The sequence below is a fragment of the Danio rerio genome, chromosome 3 (genome assembly GCF_052040795.2).
Source record: "Danio rerio strain M-AB ecotype USA chromosome 3, GRCz13ab, whole genome shotgun sequence".
Lineage (NCBI taxonomy): Eukaryota > Metazoa > Chordata > Actinopteri > Cypriniformes > Danionidae > Danio > Danio rerio.
In genome coordinates, this window is record NC_141023.1 from 49,296,052 (window position 1) to 49,313,533 (window position 17,482).

Here is a 17,482-nt window from a genome sequence, read left to right on the forward strand (position 1 = left end):
GCGTCCTTAATATCAAAAACGCAGGAACTTTCACGCCTCCTCTGTTCATACGGTCTTAAGTTTTGTAACTGAACTTTGGCAGTTTATGATTACATTACACAAGAACGCCAAGACGTAAATACGCTGAAGAACGCATATTGAGAAACAGCCTGAATCTGTCTGAATTCATACTCCATCATTTAGCACTCATGATGGCAAATGTGCTTGGAAATTGTGGAACAAAATGGACATGATATGATTCGGAATACATAGCATATACTGCAGCTTTAGTAAGAGTAGTATGCTCTTCAAAATATAGCGCAAACCCGTCACCCTCACATATACTCTGTACACAGAATAATAACCACACTGAATAAATGAATAAGTGCATAAATAATCAAAACAGACAAATAAATATTAATAAATAAAACATCAGACATGAGATTGAGCAGACTTCGGAGGGGCGGAACACTCGTGAATACCTCTTTTTTATTCAATAGGCCATGTAGCTGCTTTGCATATGGGGATTCTAAACCAAAGAGATTGTGTCTCATTGGTCAGATGTTCCTATCACTCAGTGAATGCTAATTCTGGTTTGTTGTTGTTGTTGTTGTTGTGGTTTTGTTTTCCATTGTACCTGACTGGCAAATTAACATTTAAAATACCTTTAACAAAGTTTTTTTAGATGGAAGCTTATACCGAGCTCTTATATAGATATAGATTTACTCTGCTTCCTGTTTTTCTAATGCGGGTCCATCTAACCCAGTAAAAATAGCCTCTGAAATACAGACGCACGAGCGCACACACATACACACTCTGGTTCTCAGGCATCCAAACAATCATGTTCAGACATACACATACAAATAGTAAATCAACTGTCACACCAGATTCAGAAACAACAGCTGATATTGGTATGCAAAAACAGTCAAATACAATCTAGAGTTTGCGACTGAAACTTCACCAAATGTGCCCCCCGCCCCTATTTTTTTTTCACCTAAATATCTTATATTCTATTCATCTAGTCATCTGATATCTATTATATCTTTCAGATAAAATATAACCAACACTACATTATGGCTGCTGTCAATCAACCCACAATGCACCAGTGCACCCGCGAGGCACAGTGTATTCCCCTTTCATTCATGTCAAGCACTTCCTGTCTGGGAATGTTGAAGGTCAAACATTACCAACAATGTAATGGGTTATATTACATAAAAATTGTGCCAGGATTTATCTAGTTTGTATGTAAAATCATTCTCTTTCTGTCTCTCCGTCTCGCTGTCTCTTGGCAGACAATTAGATTTCCTGGCACCACTGTGCTTCAGGGCAGGACCGAACGAGGGCCGAAGAGAGCGAAAGAGGAGAGAGGGAGAGACCGGAGTGGCGTTCATGTCACAAACTTCAAAACATGTTTATTTTCGACTCTTTTGAATTTCTGATGCAGTAAAGGAACTGTTTTTTATAGTATTTGATACTTTTTTGTTGCTTTTGTTCATCTATGTACAAGACGAGTAGAATAAGACTTGCTTTCGCTTTCGTGTGGTTTTGTATGTACAGAGGTCAGACTTGAAGAATGGCGGGAGCGGTAGCAAAAAAATTCTTCTAGCCACAATAACACAGGTGATACAGCACGTTCACCTACAACATCCATCAGTGATTCGGAGAGCAGGTTCAATCCTTTATCTGCCCCCATCTGTGGATCTGAGCCCTACAGAGTTTCATTCACAAGAGCTGAAAGGCTTCAAACCACTCAGCTGACTATGGGTTGTGTCCTAACGTCCCCCCGCCCTTCCCAGTTCCCAGTCTCTGTGGTTGTTCTGTACAGAAGAGTCAGTTCAGAGAAAGAAATAAAGGCAACTCCACTAAGGCAGCTTCCTGCTACCTGTGTCTGAACAATAGTCCTTGTTTTCCTTTTTCATGAGCATATGTTCACACTCTTGATGTTTAATAACAAGCACTTCTGTGAGTGTGCGTGTGTGTGTATGTGTAGATTCCAGTTTGTGTCCTGGCTCAAAAACAGTTATTTTTGGCAACACGAAGAGCTTTCAGGAGGATTTTTGTCACTTGCAGTATAATGGCATACCCCCATTTCCTCACGTAACAGCTCTCATCAAATAATGATGAAGAAAAACAGAAAAAGGGAAAAAGAAGGTAAGGAGTTATGCAAAACATTTTTAAAGACATGGCATAAAATAAAACACAGAAATAGAAGTCCGGTGAGATGCTTGGTGGTATTCTTGGAGCAAAGAGAGCTGAAGGCAGAGACGTCCATTGAGAGAAGGCAGATAGTTGGTCTTGCTATTTCTGTATGTGTGTGTGTGTGTCTGAGGAGGGAGGAGAAAATGATGCTGATGAGAGAGCAGAGTGGTTACACAGCACTTCAGAGAGCCTGCTGCCATGGAGACAAACCTCTCTGTCGCTCTCCCTGTTTAGGCTTTCCTTACCTCTTAGTTCAAAACAAATGAAAGAGCAAAAAGGCAACCAGACTTAAGGAGGGCGTCAGAGACAGAAGAGGAGTCTATCATCGGCACTTTGCATTAAACCCTGTGGCGCTCTTCCTCAACCTCTTCCATGTGGTCACAGGCTTGTGACCAACTGCATCTGTCCATCTCCCTCACTATGGGGAGCCTCAGGGGCCGGGTGAGCTTCAGTGCTCGGTCTCCTAGGTGGAGCCTGGTAGAAGGTCTGCATGGGGGCCCCGCGGGAGCCAATGGCGGGCCGACCTGAGCTGTAGTATAGCTCCTCTGGAGGCTGGGCAGAGCGCGGAACCACTTCCAGAGGTTCTGGACTGCTGTCGGGGTAAGGTGAGTCTCGCAGATTGGTGATGCTGGTATAGAGGGAATCCCTTGCAGGTGAATCAGGAGGTCCACTGTGCCCCTGCCCTGCTGCACTTTGGGCACTGTGACCGCTATGACCCAAACTCTCAGTCAGGTCAGCTGTGTAGCTTTCAGACTCATCCGGGTCACTCTGGTAGAGCACAGACTGGGCACGCTGAAGAAGAAGGGGCTCTTCCAGAGCTTTGTAAAGCAGTTCCACATCCTGTGGTGTGCGCTGACGTGCTTCCCTTGAGCGAAAGTCTTCGTCATCCTCCATGCCAATCACCGGCTCGACCCCACCTCCGGCTCTCCCCATGCCCAAGTGGCCATGTCCTCTGGCCAGGCTGCCACATGTTCTGTCACCGCCCCCAACCCCTCCACCGCCTCTTAGATTATTGTGCACGAGTTCGGATATGATCATCTTCTCGAATGCCGCAGCATCTGAGAGGTTTCTCCGTATGCCGCCAAGAGTTTCTGAGCCACGGGGGTTGAGTAGAGGAGGGGGGCTATCTCCACCTCCACCTCCCAAGAAGTCACAGCTGCCCCCTGGGGCACCTGAACCCCCGACGCTGCGTAGAGAGTAACTGTTGTTGAAATTCCCGTTCAGAGGTAGTGTCTCCATGCCTCCGTGATCTCGGTTCTTTGACAGTGTGCTCTCTGTTGAGGAAGCAAATGAGAGGTGGTAAGAAAATGAAAAAGAGGATGGGAAAGTAAGCACTTCATTACCTATTTTAATCAAGACAGGGATTCACGGCAACAGAATCCATGATTGAATCAATAATGGCAAGAGCAACTTCCATCACAAGATTAATAGGATTATGGACAGAAGCAAGTTATTACCGGGGACGTAAATTGTGTACATAGACCCACAGGCTTCGCTGCACACGTGAAGAGGTTATCATTCTACAAAATTAGCCTATAAAGTACTGAAAATAGCAATACGATTGAAAGTAAAAAGAGTCTTACTTGGGTCACGGAAAGTTCCTGTTAATCCATGGTGAAGCCGTGTGAGGGCAGAATGAGACAAAAAAGAAAACAAAGGTGATCAATTATATATTCATACACTGGGCTATTCATGATACTGCATTCTTTTTCTTGAAATGTTTGTCATTACAAATATATTAAAAATTCTTTTTTTTTTAAATACTGTTAAATCCATCAAGACAACTTGACTTTAGAGATTTGTTCCATTAAACTGTAAGTGCCCTTCATAGTGAACATCGCAGGATATTCTGCCATGATTTCAGTTCAAAAGCATGTTCAAAGAGTATTAACCCTTCACACTTCTGTAATAAATGAAGACACTGGAAACTGGTGTAGTGTGGCATAGTGGGTTGCACCTTCACCTCACAGCATGAAGGTTGCTGGTTTGAGCCTTGGCTGGGTCAGTTGGCATTTCTGTGCCTAATCTGCATGTTCACCCTGTGCTCGCTTGGGTTTTCTGCAGGTGCTCTGGTGTTCCCCACAAGTCTAAAGACATGTGGTATAGATGAATTGGGTAAGCTAAATTGTCTGTAGTGTATGTGTGTGAATGAGAGTGTATGGGTGTTTCCTGGTGATGAATTGCAGCTGGGATGAAGTAAACTTCAAAATCAGCCAATGTGCAGGGGAAAGAGTGGATCTGAACACAGCTCCTTGGAGCTCTTTTTTAATGAGCTGGTTATCTAAATCAGGTGTGTCAAACCCGAGAGACATGTAAAATAAGCAGAGCTAGGTGTCATGAGGAGCAGGATTGAGAACCGCTGCACTACACTATCAGCTACAGTAAACAAGCAGCTAAATGTAATAAAATCATTTAAATTGATAGTTAGTCATCATTTATTCCGCTAATGTAGTTGCAAACCGGTATGACTTTCTGTAAGTGGGCAAGATAGAGTCCCGGATGAGTCAGTTGGCATTTCTGTGCGGAGTTTGCTGTGGTATAGGTGAATTATAAGCTAAATTGTCCATAGCGTATGTGTGTGCATGTGAGAGTGTATGGGTGTTTCCCAATTTTGGGTTGCAACTGAAAGGGCGTCCACTATGCAAAACATATGTTGGATAAGTCGGCGCTGTGCGACACTTGATGGCTAAAGAGACTAAGTCGAAGAAGGAAATAAACAATCACTTAAACAATATTTATAAAAATGAACATATGATATTGCCATTTTGGTAACTTCACAATAGTAAGAATAATTATTCATAATCTGAACTTTTGGAATGACTTTGGTTATATTTGCTGTGATGTTCATCATATCAGCATTGCTTGAAGGCTAAATAGCCTATTCATTTTTAGACACAAACATTTTAAGTTAATCTGGCCAACATTCCAGTGATAGTAATTGAAAACCATCTAATCCACTGTAGGCGTAATCTTTATTATCACATTAAAATAAGGCTCCATTTGTTAACATTAGTTAATTAATCTAAGCTGATTAGCCGTTAGTTAATTTTTAAAATGCCATTAAATTAAAAAAAAGCTATAAGTGTTTTATTTTCACAGTGCTATTATATTTAAAATTAACTAAATTTTTATTGTTAATTTTTGTTAATACATTAAATGTTCACTAAGCAATATTTGAAAACCAATTTAGACCACAGTGTCAGACCAAAAGACTTTAAATCATAGGACTCAAACTCAATTTCTGGAGGGATATAATTATACTTAAATATGCTTATATATACAGGTAAAGTAAGAATTATCAGCCCCTGTAGGATTTTTTTAAAAGCTTTACAATAATATTTTTTTGTATATACATTCGATTGCTCAGGACCAAAGTAAAATTTGGGACTAATCTAACAAAAAAAAAAAAAAAAAAAATTATATATATATATATATATATATATATATATATATATATATATATATATATATATATATATATATATATATATATATATAACTGAAGATCACAGTTCAAAAATTGGTACAGCTAAATTAATATAATGGGGAAAATATTAAATAAAATTTTAATAAACAGGAAAAAAAAAAAAAAACAGACACATAAAAAGTATAAAAAGAATAGTTAAAATGTTGTATTTTGTATTTGTTTTGTTTGCAGTACCTTATTTCAATTTAAATGTATTATCGTATTCTTAAAGATGTTTGGTGTATATATATTTACTATTAAGTGACTAAAGTTTTATTAATTTTTAAAAGGTTAAGCAAATTAAAATGACATCATATTATGAAAGGTGATTGTTATTTTTATCTTGATTAAGCTTGAACTTGATTTAGAGAGTTCACCTGCCCCGTACCAGGCTAGTTTCCCAGCATAACTGCGTTTGATCTATCATAAATTTGATTAATGAAACCGAATCCACCATTAATAAACCTGACTTACCAAAATAAGCCTGGCTTTTTCTGTAAGCTTGGTTTATGGAACAGGCCCCTGAACACCTTCATTAGTTGGATCAGTTGTGTTTGCTTGGGGGTGGAGCAAAACAGCGCAGAGCTGCGGTCCTCCAAGAACTGAGTTTAAGACCAACGCAGTAAAGGGAAATAAGCCTGGTAATGAAAGTCCTGTGCTTGTTTTTGTGCTTTTACGACTTTTGCTATTTTTTTTTTTTTTTTTAGCTTGAAGCATTTGTTTGCTCTGAGCATTTGTATACATATGCTACATGTTTTGTGTCTTAATAATAATTCCATATGTCAAAAAAAGCATCATATGCATCCATCGTATTTGGGAACAGTCACAGTGCCTCTTTCTTGGGTTTGGGAAGTTCAGAAATAGAGCCTCATTGTTTGCTTTTGGCAAGATGATTATTCTGCGAGATGTTATTCACGCTTCAGCCTCATAAAGTCAGGACGATGTTTATTTCACGCGCCCTTTCACACGCTGGAGATGTTGTGATATTCTTTTAACTCGTTTGGCGTGTATTGAAAGCTGGAGATGCGTGTGGCGCCGCAGACCAAGGCGTGTGGGGGTTTAAATATTAATGCCCGGTATGATTTTAATCAACGCTCCTCTGTGCGGAGAGAGAGTAATTAGACATTCTAATGAGGCCCTCCTCCTACTTCCTCTCCATAAGCATGCTAAAAATGTCCTCTCAGCCGAGCCGAGTCGAGCGGGCGCACTATCAGCCTGACACATTACACAGAGAGGGAACGTTTAAAATATTCAACAGAGACGCTGTCTTAAATTTCACCCCACTGACATGGGAACCGCAGCTATCTTTCTCTCTCAGTTGGCACATGGAGGCGAGTGGTATGGCAAGAGAGCTCTATGAGGGGATATGTGTGTGCGGGACAGGCAGAGCAATGGCGATACTCTGTGTAGAATCTCCAGGGAAAGCTCTCTGCTGTCAGTCACTCAACTTCAGCCCTAGCTTTAATCGATGCTCTGCTCTGTCTTTCCAGCAGGAGGGATTAAAACACTGGCCAGATGGTCGGCCCCTGTCCACCCCTCTGTATCACACTGACAGACCGACAGGGTGTAAACTCACATGCGGAGGGAGACACACGAATCCATACACACACACACACACGCAAGAGTGAATTCATCACATGCCAATTTGATTTTGGAAAAATCACATAACGTATTTGCGAATAAAGCACCGTTTATATCCAATGTGCCAAAGAGAACAACAAATCATAATAAACAAACAAATTCAGGTGACAAATTCAGACAAATGGAATTTGCTGTGGTTGGAGAAGCCACTGTCGGCCTTTTTATAATATAATTTAATTATAATGAAGACGAAACAAATTTTGGGTGCATAACACCGCACTTTGTTTAGAGCACGACCCCTCAAGACAATTTGGAAATTATAATATTTAACCACTTTGATGATGAACTTCAGCTAAGACATTTAGACTTTCCAAAACAATAGTTTAGATGTTTTACAATGTGGTCAGTCAACTAGTTCATCCATTAATGCCATCCATAATTAGGGTAACCGGAGCTGGGAACACTTCTTAAAAGACATTATAATTTGAACGGCATCTATGCTTATGTTAGTCTGCTTTCCCTATCCTGAGGTCTCCATAATCTTGGATCAGGCCGTATCCTGAGCAGATGCTGTGGTGGTTTAACAAATATAGTGAGATAAGATCCAGCGGTGGATCCTTGATGAACAGTCCGAGATGAACAGCTCTTATATGGGTATGTGCTCAAAACACATTGCAGTGCATGCCAGAGTGTGTCTGTGTGGTCGCGTGATGTGTGTTTTAACCGTTTCAATGTAGACGCAGAGTTGTTCATAAACGCTGGGTGAAACGCTAGTGTGGACGCAGATCGATTTCCATTCCATTAAAACATCGTTTTAACACTAAAACGTATTAATGTAAACAGGGCCTTAGCTGATGAGGTACTACAAACCACCCACCCCAAACCCTCTATTCCTGTATGTAATCTGTTGACAGGCTGTTTTACTATAGTTTATGACAGGAATGTTCTCATTTGTCCATCTTCTTTTAATATAAAGGCTTTTTTTTAAACCTTTAGGCAACTTACTGTAATATCCATGGCGTGATTTATGCACATGATGTATGCACTAGTTTTATATTTGTCTATATTGGTTATGTGGTGGACATTGCGCTCTCTCGCTCTTGTTAACATGCTTAAATACGACATTATAAAAGCTGTTTAAGTCCTCCTGTATGAGATTTAAGGTTTGGGACTCTGCTGAAGTCTGTTCTGAAAAGAAGGTGTCAGACTTGATGTCATTCGCTACGGTTTTTAATGACACACAAGTCATATAAACAGGTGAAAATCTGATCTACCTGCTTACACTGCAGACACTAGAACGCAGATCCGATACACATTGGATACATTTCCACATATGAACAAGGCCTGAATCTGATTTGAGAAAATTGGAATCCATGTGATTTGCTTCTGCTTAAACATGCATGGGCCATATCCGATCTGTCACATGGAAGAAAAAAAGTTTATATAAAGGGAAAGCACATTAAATGCAAATAAAATGTATACTTTCACATGACTTTGAAAATAGATTACCAGAATTGGAATGCAACAACGCACCATTCTGTTCTACTCTTGTGAAGCAGCTATATGTATGTAAAAATAAACTACATTCCTATATAAAAACATAAAATGCATAAATACTACTAAACTGTGCTTAACTGGACTGCACTTTTATTATTAAAGCTCACTGACACAAAAGGGAAAAAGCAAAGATTTAAAGTATTTGAATAGTGATCAAATGATTTTTGCTCTAAATATGCTGAAAATACATATTGTTAGCATATAAACTATTGTATTAAATCACATTTTAGAGAGTTTCTTCTATAAATTTTAATACAATTTATGATAGCCTCCCCCCTTAAATACATGATCAAACAAACCAATTAATAAACAAATAAACGCCTTTTAACCTGAATTCAAATATAAAATGAAAACAAAACGCAGTAAGTATCATTGCTCTGTACAAAAAAAAGAGCTTTTAAAAAAATCACTTCAATTTTGCAAAAGGGAAATAAAGCTGACACATTTAGTAAGTAAGTAAGTAAAGTTTATTTATAAAGCACATTTAACTTCAGTTTGGCACTGGCCAAAGTGCTGAACAAAACCATAGCACACATTCTAAAATTTTAAAATAACAATAAAATTATTAATAAGAATAATAGTATTACAGCAACAAAGCACAATAAAGATGAAAAGCCTGAGAAGGCAATAGAATAAAAAATGTGTCTTAAGTCTAGACTTAAAAAAATAGTGAGAGAAGAAGCACTCGTAATGTCCGGTTGCAGCTGGTTCCACAAACGTGGAGCAGCAGCTGCAAAGGCTTTATCTCCCTTTAGTTTAAATCGCGACCAAGGAATTTGCGGTAAAATTTTCTTTGATGACCTAAGAGACCGAGCAGTTAACTGTAGGTTCCGAATAAGTTTGGATATATAAGAAGGTGCTTTCCCATTCAGTGCTTTAAAAACAATAAGTAAAATCTTGAACTGAATTCTAAAATTAACAGGAAACCAATGAAGGGATGCTTAAACTAGTGAGATATGAGCATGTTTTTTGGTGCCTGTTAAAAGTCAAGCTGCCACATTTTAAACCAACTGCAACCGTGCCAATGAGGATTGAGGGAGATCAACATATGGAGAATTGCAATAGTCTAAGCGGGACTTGATAAGAGCATGTATGACGTTTTCCATATCTTGAAAAGAAAGAATTGATTTGAGGCTGGAGATGATCCTCAGCTGATAATAACTATTTCTTAAAGACTGAGCTAATTTGTTTTTCTAGACAAAGCTCTAAATCAAAGATAACTCCTAGATTTAGAGATATAAAGATATAAGGGCACATTTTACCTCTTAAGGCCGAAGGTATTTTTTACAAGCAATTTTTTATTTCTCTTTGCTATTTGGACTTATTGGAACCTAATCAGAATAAAACCTTTCATATTTCGTATCATATTTTGATATGATGTACTTTTAGAGAAAAATTATGTCCATATGTGGACTTGTGGTCCGAATTTACACAAAACACTTTTTTTTTCCAAACAGTTTTTTTTTAATGCATATATAACATATACATTTTTATGTACATGTTTTGACTATCAGAGAGTAAAAAACAAAATTTTTGCCCATTTAGGACAGTTAAAAATAGTGTTTGGGATATTGTATATGCTGCAAAACAGTTGCAGGATGACACTGTATGTCTGTAACAAGATGTGCTGTCCACATATGTGTCCACTAAACCCTTGGAGGTTAAAGAGACTTGTCATGCATCTGGACTCACTGACCAGTAGAGTTGAAGACTCCAGGTGATGGTGGTGTGAAGGTCTCAGCCAGCAGTGTGTTATAAGGAGAGCTTCCTGTACGGGTTTGAAGAACAGGGTTGGTCAGAAGATGATTGCCCATTGTACCTACAGTAAACAAAACAAAGACAATTCACACAAATGTTTGTCTTTTGATGTGTTTGGCTCACTGTGGCTAACAGATATTTAGAATTGTGATTTTAAAAATAAATTTACAATTAAAAAAATAAGATGGTTTCAACAGATGTGCGAACAATTGAATAGTTCAGATGCCAAAAAACTCAAAGTACCATCTGAAATGATAATGTTTCCCAGCCTCCAGTGTTTATGTTCAGTATTTTTTTTTTGTTTGTTTGTTTTTTTTTGTTTTTGTTTTTTACATTAAAGACCATGTAAATAGCCTATTCTTTTCTATACAAGTGACATAACTGAACATGTACATAGGAGATTGGGAAAAATGCTAATTTTAGAAGACCATTTCAGATGGCACTTGGATGTTTTTGCATCTGAAATCTTCAATTATTAGGCAAATTGTATTTTGAGGATAAATTTTGTTATTGCACAACTACAGTGCTCTTGGCCAGTCTAAAATGGTAAGAAATGCTTAAAACGGAACCTGACATAAAAAAAGTTTTGGCTTTCTTAAAAGAATATCAACATGAACACCATTATTAGTCAACTATTAGTGAATAATTATTATTAGGGTAAATCAAAATCAATGACTTTCCCATCTCACTTGTTTATTTTCACTTGTAAAAGTGAAAATAATAAACTCAACATTTCCAAATAAACATTTCTTAAAAAAATAATAAATAAATAAATAAAAATAAATAAATAATAAATAATAAAATAAATAATAATAATAATAATAATAATAATAATAATAATAAACTTAACAATATCAACAATACAGCCACCCTCTTTTTCAATAACAGTCACAAGCCTTCCGGTAAAGAGCCCCTGTTATGGGTTTTTGAAAATCACCTTCCAAGCTGTGTGTAACACTGAATGAAAACATCCAGCTGAGGTTAAGACCTAAAAGTGCAGCATGTTTAAAAATATTGATTCTTTATTAAAATGTTTGACTCAGAGTCGAATAAACGAATGTTGGGTTCGGATCTTTTACTTGATCGCATCAACATCGATACAGTACATCACCAAATATGTACTTTCGGTTCTGTTAAAATGTGAACGCGCTTTTCCTCCACACACTAGCAGAGGCGAGGGGGATCACGGAACTGATCATGACGCAAAGATGATGATCACTGACAGAGAGAGATTCGGCTGCGGGCAGGGCCGGAGAAAACTGAACTGGAGCTCATGCCGCGCTTGAACCGAAAGTGAAAATGAGAGATGGGGGTGTGATTGTGTGTACAACAGCAAGAACTGTGTCGCTACTCTGCCACCTCAGGCAGCCGCCTGGGTCATCTCTATGGACGTGCCAGCCCTGGCTGCAGGGAATAAATGGTTAGAGTTAATTTTCACAACAATACCACAGTATAGCCAACTTAGTGCTGTGTTTGTTCCTATAATTCTTTCTAAGTTCCTAAAATCATTCAATTCTGATGATTGATGCAATACCCTACACTGCAGCGCGGGATTCCCCGGCCGTTTGCTATTGAAGGAGATTATGAGACTTTGTCAGAGTTTGACCGGGACTTTATCAGTAACTTTTACAGTTCATATGGACCAGTTTCCTCTTGCTGCGCATCATAACATGTAAGTGTCATTAAAATTGTTGCCTCATTTTGTGTAGTTTGCAAAGTATGTGTTTAATTGTGTGTTGTAACTTGTAATCACTCAGCATGGCTTGTGATCACGTATCGATTATGGATCAGTGCTTGTAATGTATCTCTCAGGTTAAATCTGATTGGGGCTGTTCAATTATCGCATCCAAAACCACGTTAAAAATGTGACGCTTCTTCTTTTACCGATTTTAAGTGCGTTTCTGGACTGGCAATCCTCTGCTGTTTGCCTTTGCTATGGTCACCATTAGCTGTTTCTGACACGCGCGGTGTGGTTAAATTTAAAAAGAGTTCAACTTATGCCACTGTGTGAGTTAATACGGATGTGTGTTGTTGTTATTACTTGGGTTTAGGTTTAAGAGTAGAGTAATATGCAGGTCTTTAACTTCATTACTTTTTTGCATTCCTGCATTGGGCTCACACATACTCTCTGGCCTGCTATTTCATAGCTGTAGAGAGCTTTTCTCTCTGTCTTGTGCAGAACGCAGTCGACCAATCGCAACAGACTGGGTCATCGGACCAATCAGCGCAGATTAGCTTCACGATAAGGAGGGGTTGGGAACAAATTAATCGCTGAAAGATTCATATGGGAGTCGCTAGGATAATCAGTTAAAAATAAATGCATATTATGAGACAATGACAGTGTTTTTTTTTTCTTTTTTTCCTTGCACTCATATCAACATGTTGTTTGAGACCCCTAAAACCAAATTATAACTCTTTATGATACAAAATAGAGGCTCTTAAATTAGGTTAGTTTCTTGATCTGGTCATAATCCACTTTTTGTGCAGCCGCAACCACAGACTGCCAGACACTGTTCAGAGAGGTGTACCGTTAACCTTGACTGTAAATTTCCTGCTAAAGAAGGCCCTAAAAGTTGAGGCTAATGGCCTAGTGGTACTGTGTGTAGACCTAGCACAGATAGTGCTTACAGGGATCTGAGTTTGATTCCTGGCTCGAGGTCCTTTGCCAATTCATCCCCTTTCTCTACTTCCAATGCTTTCCTGTCTGCAATGTTCATGGTCCTATATTGTAATAAAGCTGAAAGCCCCTAAAAAATAAAAAAAGTCCCCAAAAGTTCTCAAAAGGGTTTAAGTCAGGTAATGAAGGGGGCAAAGTCATCTGTTTTTCGTCTTTAAGGCCTTTACTGGCCAGCCACACAGTGGAGTACTGTGGTGGATATGATTGTTTAAAAAAAATAAATAAAAAAAAAGTCTTTTTGAAAGATTCAAACATTTTCCTGTACTATGCTAGAACAAAGTGCCTTCAAAAAATTGCCAGTACATCTGAGAGTTGATTTTGAGTCTATTCTCAACCTGAAAAGCTCCAACTAGCTCATCTTTAATAAACCCTGTCCATACCAGTACCCCACCTCCACCTTCAAAGCATAGGCCCATCCATCTGGTCCTTCAAGAGTCACTCTCATCTCATCAGTGCACAAAATCTTTGAAAAATCTGTCTTCAGATATTTCTTGGCTTATTCTTTATTCTTCAACTTATGTGCCTTTCTTATCATGTCCATGTCTCTGAGAACTGAACACCTTGTACTTCTTGACAATCCAGGTAGGCTGCAGTTGTGGAATATGGCAGCAGTGGAGGGTAATGGGTTCCTAATGGGTAGCTTCATTTTTGATTCTTAAGTCTTAGGTGGTGAATATATATATATTTTCTAATTGACACATTTCTTGCGACCTTGTTGACTATTTGCAACATAACATGTGATGTTTCTGTGATCACACCCCAATATATGAGGGCCGGCTCACACTGTGCATTTTTTTAAGATCCTGAACGATACTTGGACCATTGGCTCCCATGTCACACTGTAAGATCTCAGCTGTCAAAAGTCAGAATGAACGACAATGAAGACACAACAAAACACAAAGTTTTTTAGTTTAGCGTCATCCAACCGTTACACTTTTACTATCCTTCGTTCTTAAATGATTCCTCACAGCAAACGTAAACAATGTGTAACAATGTGTTTTGCACACAGCGTGTCTCAATAATAAAACCTGGAAACCATTTGAATTGTCGCATGGTTTGTGCGTAATCAAATTTAGAGCTTCTATTGGTTCTTGGATTGATGCTGATCGCAACTGTTGTCACACTGCAGGAAAGTATCAGAAATCTTTTGACACTGCCAGAACTTCATCAGAGAATAAATCAGATCTCAATGGGCTGTCTGTGAACATATCAAACCATCAATCAAAGATCACCAATTTTAGCCAAGAATTTCAGGAAAATTTCAGGATTTCCCAAATTTGTCTCAGATGACAAAATTGTGACTGAAATCTCATACTGTGAGCAGAGCTTTAAATATTGGTAGTCCCCTGCATTTTTGACATTTCAGAATCTCTTTTTTTGGCCAGTTTTTCCAGATGGTATTAAATTGTCTAATAATCATGTGCACCTTGATATAGGGTTCTTAATATATAGAGTATTTATCTTCTTTGGCCACAACCTCCCTCATTACACAAATCCACATCACCTGATATGCGTTAAATCCAAATATCAAGTCAAGTTTATGCTTGGAGTTGGAAAATATGGATACAATTATGATATGGTCATTTTCTTTTCAGCTAAGTCCCTTAATTTATTAATCTGGGGTCGCCACAGCGGAATGAACCCCCAACTTATCCAGCATTTGTTTTATGCAGCGGATTCCCTTTCAGCTGCAACCCATCACTGAGAAACACTCATACACTACAGACAATTTTACCATACCCAATTCACCTGTACCACATGGTTTTGGACTGCGGGGGAAACCAGAGCACCCAGAGAAAATCAACGCAATTACATCCAAACTCCAAACAAAAATGCCAGCTGACCCAGTTGAGGCTCGAACCAGTAACCTACTTGCTGTGAGGCGAACATGCTACCCACTGCATCACCGCATCACCATTATATTATATTATATTGTTCATTCATTAATTCATTTATTCATTTATTTATTCATTCATTCATTTTCTTGTCGGGTTAGTCCCTTTATTTATCCGGGGTCGCCACAGCGGAATCAGCTTATCCAGCAAGTTTGTATGCAGCAGATGCCCTTCCAGCCGCAACCCATCTCAAAAATATTATATATTACATTTTATTGTATTGTATTGTATTATATTTTATTGCATTATATTATATTATATTATATTATATTATATTATATTATATTATATTATATTATATTATATTATATTATATTATTATGTTATATTAAATAATTTTATATTACTTTTTCTATAAAATATTATTGTAATATATTATATTATATTATATATTTTTGCATAGAAGCCTTACTATTGCCCTTTGCAGTGTAAAAACATATACCACTGCTTTCCATCAAACCTCTCATCATATTTCGTATTGTAACATTGTTAAAATGTCAGTATCCATGATGAAGGACCTATCCATTTTAAGAGGAATTATCCATAATATGAACATTATGAAACAGCTTTTTGCACTTCACAGCAAGGTTAAGCAGAAGCTACTCTGCAGTATGTTTATGGAAAAAAAAAACAAATGTTGGTGTGTGAAGTTGTAATGGCTGACTTGATGAAGTGTTTATTTGTAGCGAAGGACCAGCATGTATCTGAAGAGTAGTTGCGGAGCGTAATTCCATGCCTCACTGTCAAGATGGAGTCATTGGGAGGGAAATGGTAATATTTGCTATTATGTAGTTGCGCGGAGCAGCAACTGAAATGTGGGTTCATTTCCCAGTGAGATGTGAACGCTCGCAGTAGACAAATGTGACTCAGAGAAATGGAACATTCAGTATGGCCCATAATGCAGGCGCAGAGCTGCTGCCCGGGGCTTTCAGACAGAAATGCCATGAAATTAAAAAGAGGCCAGTGTGACATCGAGTGGACTGAGGCAAAGTGCAACCTTGCACTCTCTTGCTATCATCTATCAGAAAGGACCGCCTCAAGAATTAATTTTGGACGCGCGCTCGCTCACGCTCTTTTTTTACACACGCACAATACTACACACTTTTCAAGGAACGTTCTGAGTTTAATAAAAGTGAAGCTGCGCCACTAGCATTTATGGCATGAAATTGATTATTACAGAAAATAATTACCACTTATTCCTCAGTTTTCTCCAGTAGTCAGACACTTACAATGTGGTAAACACAATGTTAAGCATACCCGCAAGTCTTATTCAGCCTGTCAAGCCTACAGTGCTGTTGTAAGATGTGAAAATGATGAACTAATCTTGAGTTGACAAAAAACAACCTAATTGGTGAATATGGCTGTCAGAAATGGTTGATTCTTATTGGTCAGTCGGGAAACTCTGTTTTTTTTTTTTTATACAAACAATATTAACTGTTGTCAATAGCAGCACTGGGTAATGATGTACTCACACTTTCACGTCTCTCATAACACACTCTATTAGTGCAAAATGTTGAATATGTATTGTTTTGCTGTGAATGTTTTTTATTTGATTATTAAAAGTGCTGTAGTTTAACTGTTATATTGGTTTTTAATAGATAAACCTCAATTTTATGAAGTTTTTACAGTAAATGTCACACATTGTTTGTGTTGAAGGAGCTGTAGGGGATTGTCTTCAAAAACATTTGTTGTTGTGCTGGTTGAAAGTCTCTTCATATTCCAATAGAAATTGTTAAAGTAAATGATCTAAATGTATTTATTTGTATTTTTATAATTTGGGTAAGGCCGAGTTCACGAGAGAGAGAAAGAGCACACATGCTCGGGCGCGATCGGTAAACATGCTGAATCAAAACTTTTTAAAAACCTCAATATTGCAGTTACCTTTGCATTCTGGAAAAAGGATGACACCATGGCTAAAGGATTTCTCCTAGACAGGTAATGTTTTGTTTTAAAACTATTTTAGCTTCACACAAAGCTGATGTGACGTTAGATGTTAGGTTATCTATTTTCAGTTTCATAAGGTCCTTTTACAGCATCGGTAATGTAGATTTTAACTAGTTTAACAATAAAACACAAGTAAATACCGCTTTTCTGCCTAGTCTCTCCCAATATTGTTTACCATGCAACTCTAAATATTCGCTCGCTCTGAAATAGCATGTCAGTTTGGCATAGCAATGAGTGTAATTTCTGCACGCCGCCGGACAAGCACTAGTCACCTTTAACACATGAGAGAGGGTTCTTTTGCTGTTATCTTTAAGGTGTGCATGCTCCTGTTTCAGGAAGGAAGATCACTTTTGCAACAATTTGGATTTTATTTTCAAAAGTAAGCAAATGTGCTACTTAGCTACTGTTTTACTGGAACATAATGTG

At 38.1% G+C, this 17,482-nt stretch overlaps 1 protein-coding gene across 6 annotated transcripts in view; it reads right to left on the reverse strand.

Moving 5' to 3' along the window:
* Positions 1 to 567: 567 nt before the first annotated feature.
* adgrl1a (adhesion G protein-coupled receptor L1a) overlaps positions 568 to 17,482 on the reverse strand; it is a 374,293-nt gene continuing 357,378 nt past the window's right edge. For 3 of the 6 annotated variants that reach the window (XM_087245090.1, XM_087245089.1, XM_087245091.1), the window contains exons 23-24: positions 10,471 to 10,601; positions 568 to 3,452 (exon numbers count right to left, since the gene is read on the reverse strand). In XM_087245090.1, the coding sequence (XP_087101216.1) occupies positions 10,471 to 10,601 (131 nt within the window). In that variant the 3' untranslated portion in view covers positions 568 to 3,452. Of the gene's footprint in view, positions 3,453 to 3,761; positions 3,780 to 10,470; positions 10,602 to 17,482 lie in introns of all 6 variants that reach the window. The other 3 variants (XM_087245088.1, XM_087245087.1, XM_087245092.1) reach the window with 3 other exon arrangements.